Source organism: Sinocyclocheilus grahami, unplaced genomic scaffold (assembly GCF_001515645.1).
Source record: "Sinocyclocheilus grahami isolate Dianchi unplaced genomic scaffold, SAMN03320097.WGS_v1.1 scaffold300.1, whole genome shotgun sequence".
Lineage (NCBI taxonomy): Eukaryota > Metazoa > Chordata > Actinopteri > Cypriniformes > Cyprinidae > Sinocyclocheilus > Sinocyclocheilus grahami.
In genome coordinates, this window is record NW_015505479.1 from 1,444,616 (window position 1) to 1,455,606 (window position 10,991).

The following is a 10,991-nucleotide window of genomic DNA, read 5'->3' on the forward strand; positions in this document are numbered from 1 at the left end:
AGTAGCTTCGCCACAAGCAGAAGTATATACTAATATATAGAAGGTGCATTCATGCAAACACAAAACACCATCATGGTAACACACATGATACTTAAATAATGCAATGAACTTTCATTAAACAACAGAAGATGTAACATAAAGCCCAAATGTGCATAACTAATAACAAAAATAATTTAAAAACATGATTATTTAAACAAAATACTTTCAAACGTGGAGTGTCATGCAGGGAATTCTGGGAATATCAGTTTACAGTTTTTGACTGTAAATTATACATTGATTTGTTATTTTTTACTTCTAAAAACTGTAAAATTAAGAGCATTTTACTGTAAAATTACATGAAATGTCTGGTTAGATATTTTACCGTTTTTCCCTTGTATATAGTACGGGAACTTACTGTTAACTTATTAACCGTTTTTTTTCTGTAGCATTTTTACAAAATTTTACAGTTAAAATTACACTTATTTTTTCAGTGTAGGAGAGTATTTTCAGTTTGTAAAACCCAATTTGTTACATTCCAAAACATAGTTACATAGTTTTTACTAGGGACGCTTCAAAGCCTCTAAGGTTAATAATTATCATCATCATTATTATTGTCTTTTTCAGAACATCAGAACAACAGTAAAATTGCAGTACTAACATTTATGAATGTTGATGGAGCTTTTATTTTTGTGGACCTCAGTGCTTCTTGTTGTTGGCAACACAGCAGACATAGTTATACGAATTTGGGAAGATGTTTGTCGCATAGGGATGCAATGATTCACTCAACTCACGATTCGATTCACGATTTTTTTTTTTACAAAATGAGATTGAAGACAAATTATAAATTAAATGTGTCCTTTTATTTTTGCTTGGACGAAATACTGCACGTTTCTTTGTGAAATTGAAATATAACACTATAATAATATGCTAATATAGCACTTGCATATTATTGCTCTTTTGTTGGTTTTGATTGCTTCTATTGTCCTCATTTGTTAGTCGTTTTGGAGAAAAGCGTCTGCTAAATAACAAAATTTAAATATAATGTAAATGTAAATAACAAAACTAAATTGAAATGTTAAAACAAGCCCCAAATCAAATAAATAAGTAACACAAATAAAATAAATCTCTTCATATGAGCAAACTAAGGCTTTGTCTGTGCTCTTAACATTTAAAATTAGAGGCAACCACTGCATTTTAATCTTGATCCAAACAAAGATGCTGCATACATGCAACACGAGCAGTTTTTAATCTAAATTAAATTGTATAATTTCGAAATTTGAAGCAAAAACAGAATGATTTGACCTCAGTTTTGTGAAACTATAAATACAAAAATATCTGCATGAAACCGAAACAGCAGACGAGCTGAACGAGATGCAGATGCACTCTCTGCCAGCAGGTGGCGCTTAAAGCGTTTCTTTGGTTTCCGCTGTAAACAAAGCAGCGCTGCACTTATGAACTTTAATATGCATTATACAGAGGCAAGATGAATAGAAAAAATACCATCTACACTTTTCTAAAGACCGTAAGTTCCCCTCAGACACGCATTCATATAAACTCTTACTCTTAAATGAATCGCGATTTGTTTAGCATCTCAACCGATTTGAATCGTCACATATTTGAATCGATTTACAACCGGCTCGCGTTTAATCGTTGTATCCTTATTGTCGCACATATCACATTGTCACATGATCACATCCATGCCTTGTAAAAATTCATAAAAATGTGACCGAGCAACTGACGAGAAACGCTGTTTCAGCGCAGATTTTCCTCACGCTTTGGACCTCGAACCATGGCTAACAAGCAGATAGCGCCGCGAGCTCGTGCAGCGCTGTCAGAATGAAAACATAACATTCTGCAGTTTATTTACTAATTTAAGGCCATTTCGCGATTTTAATAATCATACAGCAACCACCCCTTCCTTTTCTCATCGAAGACATGCGATGTCAGTGCTTGTAATACATTTTGCGACACTTTTAAATGCTTCCACTTCCACACTGCCGACATGTTTGGTGCTCACCTCTCACTCTATGCTGGTTGCCATTTGATTGTGTCACCAAAATGTCATTGTTCGGTACAATTTATTCAGTCTTTTTGCTTGTTCGTCCGAACGCTGAATAATTTCGGTTGCCGAACATTCGGTGCGTCCCTGCTTTTTACATTACTACAGAAAACACGTCAGTCTACATTATTTTGAAGTAAGAAATTAATAGTGAATTTGTGAACATCGTTTTGAGAAAATGTCTTTTAATGAATCACTTTGAAAAATGGTCTGAATGGGTTACCAGTCATTAAAGAAATAATTGAGATGCTGAGCCTGAGTCTGAAGACTGGTTATTTCTTGAGCTGTTATTGACTGTAGAATCAATCAGTGTCTAAGTTAAATGGAAAAGTTCACCCAAAAATGAAAATTTATTGAAAACGTACTCCCTCCAACCCCCCCTCAGGCCATCCCAGATGTAGATGAGTTTGTTTCTTCATCAGATTTGGAGAAATGTAGCACTGTATCAGTGTCTCAGCAATGGATGCTCTGCAGTGAATGGGTGCCATCAGAATGAGAGCCCAAACGGCTGATAAAAACATCACAATAATCCACAATTCACACCACTCTCGTGAAGCCAAAAGCTGTGTGATTCTAATAAACAAAATAAGTCAATAAGGCATATGAAACATGAAACAAGTCCTCTATCTATGATATTGCTTTCTCCAGAGACTAACCTGGTAAAAGGTGTAATAATATGATAATGATAACAATGTTAGATAACAAGTTATTTCCATCACTGGCATCTTTCTGTGGTTGCAACCCTGATTGGGCAATTGCTTGAGCAATGCATTTCAGTCAGTTGCACAAAACAACATTTCGGCTTAACATTGCGTTTCTACATAAATGGCTCATTGCAGTTGCTGTATTTGTGCATCTGTGACTTTAAGTGTGTAATAAGTATATTGGATATTTAAAAGGAGATGCAAAGGCCTGTAAGTTACAAGGCCAATTATATTGTTATTTTCACAGGCGAAGCTTGCGAAGAACTATGGGATGACACGCATGGACCCTTACTGCAGGATTCGACTTGGCTATGCCGTCTATGAGACTCTTACTGCCCACAATGGAGCAAAGAACCCTCGCTGGAACAAAGTCATCCAGTGCACTGTCCCGCCTGGGGTCGACTCTTTCTATCTGGAAATCTTCGATGAGGTCAGACTGAAATAACTTCTTATTACTTATAAAACATTTTCTTTTTTTGTAAACAATTATATCATTTACCAAATTATAATATTACATTTTTTTTATATATATATTAGAGGTCGACCGATGTATCGGTTTTGCCGATTAATCGGCACCGATAGTTGATTGCTGGAACTATCGGTTATCGAAAGCATGACAGTTAAAATGAAATGGTAACACTTTCAAATAAGAGTCCATTTGTAGCATTAAGATTAATGAAAGCTGTGTAAGTATTGTTCCTTGTTAGTGTTAATTTCAACATTTACTATTATTATTATTTAATTTTTTTTTTACTACTAGTGGTTCAGTACTGTTTTTGTTAATAAAGCAATATTTTAGTTTTTGTTCAGTATCCATTTTAAAACTATCGGTTAATTAATCGGTATCGGCCAGTGTGGTCCAACCTAGCTATCGGTATCGGCAAAATCCACTATCGGTCGACCTCTAATATATAATTAGTTTTTTATGAAAAGTAAGATGAAAAATGTTTATTGACAACCTTTTTTTTTTCCATGACTATGATGAGACAACACTGATGTCATTTAACGATAACTGTGACTATATCAATATTCTGTATTGTTGACAGGAAAAGATACAACTAAAATGTAATTAAAAACAAAAAAATACCAGAATCTTTATTTGTTTTAAAAAAAAGAGACGACAAAATAATTGAAAGTTTTGAATCATTTACTTTTCAAAGTGGTTCGAAATTGTATTCCTTTTCCAGCTATTTTTAATAGCTTAGTTTTGTGTTACATGTCCTTGTTTTTGTCATATTTAGTTAACATTAATTTGATATTTTAGTCATATTCTAGTCACATTAAAGCAATAATTCACCCAAAAACAAATACTGTCATAATTTACTGTCCCTCAAGTTTTTCCAAAACTGTATGAATTTATTTCTTCTGTTGAACACAAAGGAAGATATTTTGAAGTATGTTGATTACCAAAGAGTTTCTGGTAGCCATAGACTTCCATAGTATGGAAGAAAAAAATCCATTACGGCATGCCAGGGTTACTATAGTTAAAGGGATAGTTCACCAGTGTGAGAGTATACATACAATATCCATATGTATATAATTTTAATGCTATAGCCTTTGTGTATATATTTAAAGATGTGCATCTTTAAGCATGACAGTTAAAATGAAATGGTAACACTTTCAAATAAGAGTCCATTTGTAGCATTAAGATTAATGAAAGCTGTGTAAGTATTGTTCCTTGTTAGTGTTAATTTCAACATTTACTATTACTATTATTTAAAAAAAAATTTACTACTAGTGGTTCAGTACTGTTTTTGTTAATAAAGCAATATTTTAGTTTTTGTTCAGTATCCATTTTAAAACTATCGGTTAATTAATCGGTATCGGCCAGTGTGGTCCAACCTAGCTATCGGTATCGGCAAAATCCACTATCGGTCGACCTCTAATATATAATTAGTTTTTTATGAAAAGTAAGATGAAAAATGTTTATTGACAACCTTTTTTTTTTCCATGACTATGATGAGACAACACTGATGTCATTTAACGATAACTGTGACTATATCAATATTCTGTATTGTTGACAGGAAAAGATACAACTAAAATGTAATTAAAAACAAAAAAATACCAGAATCTTTATTTGTTTTAAAAAAAAGAGACGACAAAATAATTGAAAGTTTTGAATCATTTACTTTTCAAAGTGGTTCGAAATTGTATTCCTTTTCCAGCTATTTTTAATAGCTTAGTTTTGTGTTACATGTCCTTGTTTTTGTCATATTTAGTTAACATTAATTTGATATTTTAGTCATATTCTAGTCACATTAAAGCAATAATTCACCCAAAAACAAATACTGTCATAATTTACTGTCCCTCAAGTTTTTCCAAAACTGTATGAATTTATTTCTTCTGTTGAACACAAAGGAAGATATTTTGAAGTATGTTGATTACCAAAGAGTTTCTGGTAGCCATAGACTTCCATAGTATGGAAGAAAAAAATCCATTACGGCATGCCAGGGTTACTATAGTTAAAGGGATAGTTCACCCAAAAATTACCCCATGACTTACCCTCAAGCCATCCTAGGTGTATTCTTCTTTCAGACTAATATAATCGGAGTTATGTTTAAAAATGTCCTGGCTCTTCCAAGCTTTATAATGGCAGTGAATGGGGGTCGAGATTTTGAAGCACAAAAAAGTGCATCCATCCATCATAAAAAGTACTCCACATGGCTCCAAAGGGACAATAAAGGCCTTCTGAAGCAAATCGATGCATTTGTGTAAGAAAAATATCCATATTTCATCTCTAGCTTCCGCTAATTGTCATACATGCGTTCACAAAATAATGATGTTTCAGCGGATGTTGGATGTAGGCGAAGAAACAAACAAAAAATGGCACAATTGACACAATTTATTTACTAAAACTTTAAAATGAAAACAGAAAATATAAAAATTAAAGCTTTTTCAAAATTGTAATAATAACGGTAGCTGTGCCAAAATAACAATCTTAAATCATGAATTTTTATATCCTGAAATCCTGCATGTAAAGGTGACTTTTCTTGCAGTAGCTGATCTTAACTGTTGATTGTTCTGTGTTGCCGGACAGAGAGCGTTTTCCATGGATGATCGCATCGCATGGACACACGTGACGATCCCAGAGAGTCTGCGAGAGGGAACCGTCGTGGATGAATGGTACAGCTTGAGCGGAAGGCAGGGTGATGACAAAGAAGGCATGATTAATCTTGTCATGTCCTTTGCTGTAAGTCCTCACTCACAAAATACTCCTGTGTGTTAATGGTGCATCTTAAACAGGTGTTACAAGAGAAATGCTGTTGCCTTTCAACTTTGTAAACCAATGCAATTGTGATAGGTATGCATATGTTGTGTTCTGCTTTTGCTTTCAGTGTGGACAGTCAAATTACTTGTTGCCTGTACAAATGACCTGCTCAGGACATGCATGAAAATTCTAAAAGTATATGCACTGTAAACTGATATAACATATAAGAACAGTAACTCTTTCAAAAAAAGAGCATGTCAACGTTTGTTTAATCGAATGTCTATTTTTCTCTCTATTTTTATTTTTTTTGTCAAAGTCAATACCAGCAGGAATGATGATGCAGCCGCAGCCTGTGGTTTTGATGCCTACAGTTTATCAACAGGGCGTTGGATATGTGCCCATAGCAGGTATGTATAACACTGACATAATAAATCGATCAGCCACTGCTATATTCATGCTGTTTTAGGGCCCTTCATCATGTTTAACCCTACTATATCATATTTGGTACACAAATTTCTAAGGCCTTTAAATTATCAAAATTTTGCTGAAATGCCTGTTTCACACAATCTATTTTCTACATGCTTTTTGTCATCTGATGGACTTTTAGAATAGCAGAGGGCCTAGGACAGATCCTTGTGGGACTCCATACTTTACTGGCGTTAATTGAGATGATTCCCCATTTAAATAGACAAAGTGATAGCGATCGGACAGGTAGGATTAAACCATCTTAAAGCCTGCCCTTAAATAACCGTATAGTTTTGTAATCGATCTATGAGTACGTCATGATCTATAGTGTCAAACGCAGCACCAAGATCAAGTAAAACTAGCAATGAGATGCAGCCTTGTTCGGATGCAAGAAGCAAGTCAGTTTCTATGCTATGATGGGCTCTGAAACCTGACTGAAATTCTTCATAGATATAATTTTTTTGAAGGAAGGAGCGTAATTGAGCAGACACAACTTTTTCTAAAATTGTAGACATAAACGGAAGATTTGACATGGCTCTGTAATTTGCCAGATCACTAGGATCTAGTTGTGTTTTATTAATAAGAGACCTAATAACCGTCAGCTTGAATGGTTTTGGGACGTGACCTAGAGATAACGACGAGTTAATAATATTGAGAACAGTTCTTCTGCTACAGGCAGCAACTCTTAAAGTAATTTAGTGGGTACAGGATCTAATAAACATGTTGTTGGTTTAGATGCAGTGATAAGTTTATTTAGCTCTTCCTGTCCTATAGTTATTTTTATTTTAGTTTTTTAAGTATCATCTTACTAAGACATATTATTGGAGATATAGAGTGACAACTGATATATCATTTTATGTAGGTTGTCTGCTATACTGTTATAAAGACCTCATTGATTTACATCACAAACTATCAAAATTTCATCTTAATTTTTGGCAGTATAAATATCAGCATCTGCACCAAATCGCATATTTTTGCTCAGTTTCAGCCTCTGATTAAAAAAAACAAAAAACACATACGCAAATGTTTGTCTAAAGATTCAATGAACTTTCAAAAAAATAAATAAATAAATGTCATGTCAGATTTGCAGGGTTGAAATGAGTAAGCAAACCTGTTCTGTTTGGGAGATTAAGACTCTAAAATGGTTGCCTGTGCACAGTTAAATACAGCCTTTAATGATAAAAACAAAACACGAAATGTACGCTTTTGTCCAAATGTGTATTTAGGTGTCCCTGGTATGTATAACCAAGGTGTGGTGCCCATGGGAATGCCAGCCGTGGCTGCAGTCACGTCACAGAGCGCCCCCTGCGGTGAAGAAGACCTTAAAGCCCTTCAGGACATGTTTCCCAACCTCGACAAGGAGGTGATCCGCACCGTTTTGGAGGCCCAACAGGGCAACAAGGATGCTGCCATAAACTCCTTGCTACAGATGGCCGAGGAGCTTTAACTGCAGAACTGCCACACAGCTAGCGCTTAAATGTACCAACAATGTAAAACTTTATACCAAAAAAAACCCTGTAAATATGCACACTGAAGTCTATCAACCCTTAACAGTAGCAAGTAAATCTAACAAACTTTTAATTGTCTTTAAATCAGCATTCAGAATGAATGTTTCTGGGGCGTTACAGAGAATGTAGGATGATTTTTGCAAAGGAGTAGCTTGTCATATGTCCGCTGAGGGCAGTATACCATATCTGTATTGTAGTGATCCCATGTCTTAAAGATGTTTGATATACTGTATTATGCTTTTATCTGTATGAATTTAGTTACATAAATGTACATGGATATAATTTATTTTGAAGATGATTAAAGAGATATCAGAATTAATGTCATCATTTTAATGGCTCGTTTGTGCACAAACCACTTTATGACCATTACAAGCACAGAATATCTGGTAAGTGTGAAATGCCTAATAGCAGCCCATGATATTGACAAATATATGACGCACATTGCCTGTTATTGCACAGTACAGTTGCAAGTTAAACTTCTATTGTTTTGGAGTAAATGGCACTTGGAGCAAAACTAAAAAATGTTCTTTGCTTTTCTCCTCTGCGCTAGCTTGTTTATTAATCTAGCTTTATAATAAACCTGACATTGCACACTGTGATTGTTGTTGGCTCTGTGATGAATTGCTGTTGTTTTTCTATTATGTCACTTTGGATAAAAGTGTCAGCTAAATGCATAGAAGTAAACCTAAATGAAAAGGCTATAGTTGCCATATTGCTCTAACTAACGCACCAGTTATCACCAGTTTGAATGTAATTAGACTAAAATATATAGTTTATAAGGGCATGAGCAATGGCTATGGGTTGCAAAAGTGAATCATTCTTTACATTGTGAATCCACAACTGTGACCGAATCCTTTCCACCATGCCATTCACAGAGCATTGAAACCATTGCCGTTTTCCAGAAAAATGACAACATATAAACAAACTTCAGTTTGCACTAGTTTATTAAGAGCTACTAGACAAGAAACAAAAATGCTGTCATGTCACCATAGAGATAATTATCACAAACATTTCATGCTATTAAAATTTACAGATTTATTCCATAAGATTCATTTGAAACCACTCTACTGTTCGGGGTTAAGAACGCAGGTTCACAATCTCCTTCGGCGTCTCCTTAAGGAAGTCGACTGACCAGAGCAATCGGAGGCCTTGCAGCCACAAGACTCAATGTAAATGTAAGTGTGGCTGATGTTTGACCCATCGGGGCAAGTCAGGGTCACTTCCTTCTTGGTGGTTGTCATTTCCTGACAGCACGAGCATGAGTGCACAAGAGCGTTCGCTTCTGCAGAGTATCTGTTTCAACATACAATGACGGTTCGGTTGTTAAGTACCAGCACAGACGGTACAATTTGTGGCACAAAAACTACATGTATTTATAAATGAAGATCTCTAAATTGTGATTTTGGTACTCACATTGATGAGGTCTCACACAAGCCTGAGCAAGAGGTTATTTCCACAAGTGTGCTGCTTATACAGCCATTACTGGCCATGAAGGTGCTGTTCTTCTGGACATTACATTTGTTGTCCAGTGTACCTAAGGGAAATGAGAAACACATTAAGTATGTGTTAGAAAATATAATTCTACACTTTATATGACCTGAAATAGTTTTTCGGCAAGTTCAGTAGCAGTGCTGAGTAGAATCAGTAACGGAATACAATTTGCAAGTAATCTACCCAGCACTGTTCAGTAGTAGTATTTTCTTTTTAAATTAAGTTATTTTGCTCCTAGAAAGGGTGTTCAGATAGTGGCATCAGATGTCATTCTAAATGGCATTACCCGTCATTTTCACGAGTCATGATTCAAACAGAACATAAATGCATTTTTAAGAGTGATATTTAACTCTCATTAACATATTTAGCAATTATTGAGTAATGCTTTTTAAATGTTCCAGACTCACAGGTTTGACAGCAGCCATCTGCATCTATTGTCTCTGTTCCCTGTAGAAAAAGAAAAAGCATTAACCATTGAACAGTCTTAAATTTAAGATATTAAGTTGTCTCTTTCAAGCCACTTACAGGGATACAATTCTCAGGATTGAAGGCAGGGCAAGTGGTCTTAATCTCAACTGTCACTGAGTTACCGTTGACTCTCTCACACTTGTATTTCACACATTTGTCATTAGATGGTTGCCATATGTGGTCAACCTGTTAGTGGAGAAGGTATACAAAGAATACTTAAAGCAAACATTTAAAATGTCATTAATTTGATCGTACAAAATGCACTTTACAATGCAAGTGTTAAAATGCTAAAATAAGTATCATGTCAGAACTTACTGAAACGGTAACTGTGATGTTGTCATGCATAACCACACAATCGGTGCTAACACACTCTCCACAGCACTGACCAGGAATGAGTTGGTACTCGTGACCCTAAAGCAAAAAAAAAAAACAAAGAAATACATCACATTGCCTAGTAGTTGATCGATAACTGAGCACTGACTTCTTTTAAAGGTGCATGTCTATGCTTCACATGGTTTGTTATGCTTTTTCTAAAATGGTGGCATTTGTAACCCGACTCCGCTAGTCTTTATTGAAGACGGAAATAGACGATTATACCTCTGGACAGTTATTGTTGCAGTCAGCTATCACACACTCTGGAGCAAGAAGTTCTGTTTCAGGATCTACATTCCAACCACACTGACAAAGCGTACAAGGGTCATCGCTTGGTATAGTTGAGCCAGGCTAGAGACGAAGATAGAGAGAGGGAATAAGTATACGTTTGATATCTTGTGTATATATATATATAAAATGAAGTAATATCTCATTTTACCTGATACACTGTGGTATTATGGACACAGACTTCCATGGGTGCTGTAAAAATTAAGAAATGAATGAGTGCATCACAGAGCATCAAAACAATAAAGTATCTTTTCTGAGAACAACTGGTCCATATACATACAGCAAATATACTCTGGACAGCAGTTATCTGGAGACACGCTGAAGGATGGTATAAAGCCCAGTGGACATTGTATTGTCGGAATAGGGCACAGGTTCACATCACAACCTGTAGAATAATATTAAACATTTTTGTTCAGCATTTCATTGTAAATGTACAGGCATTTCTACAA

General features: G+C 35.2%; 2 protein-coding genes across 2 annotated transcripts in view; one reads left to right on the plus strand and one right to left on the minus strand.

Annotated features, from left to right (window-relative positions):
• Positions 1 to 8,237, plus strand: part of LOC107601151 (toll-interacting protein-like) — a gene marked incomplete at its 5' end in the record, with an annotated part of 13,441 nt that extends 5,204 nt beyond the window's left edge. Inside the window, 4 exons of the mRNA XM_016293207.1 lie at positions 2,990 to 3,172; positions 5,780 to 5,932; positions 6,267 to 6,357; positions 7,642 to 8,237. Of these exons, the coding sequence (XP_016148693.1) occupies positions 2,990 to 3,172; positions 5,780 to 5,932; positions 6,267 to 6,357; positions 7,642 to 7,862 (648 nt within the window). The remainder of the gene's footprint in view (positions 1 to 2,989; positions 3,173 to 5,779; positions 5,933 to 6,266; positions 6,358 to 7,641) is intronic.
• Positions 8,238 to 9,000: 763 nt separating this feature from the next.
• On the minus strand, positions 9,001 to 10,729 carry LOC107601152 (intestinal mucin-like protein). Its single transcript, XM_016293208.1, has 7 exons — positions 10,694 to 10,729; positions 10,480 to 10,605; positions 10,198 to 10,293; positions 9,940 to 10,068; positions 9,822 to 9,861; positions 9,337 to 9,457; positions 9,001 to 9,216 (listed from the first exon to the last, which is right to left on the minus strand). Exons 1-7 carry the CDS (start codon positions 10,727 to 10,729, stop codon positions 9,015 to 9,017), a joined length of 750 nt encoding a protein of 249 aa, XP_016148694.1. The 3' UTR covers positions 9,001 to 9,014.
• Positions 10,730 to 10,991: the final 262 nt, after the last annotated feature.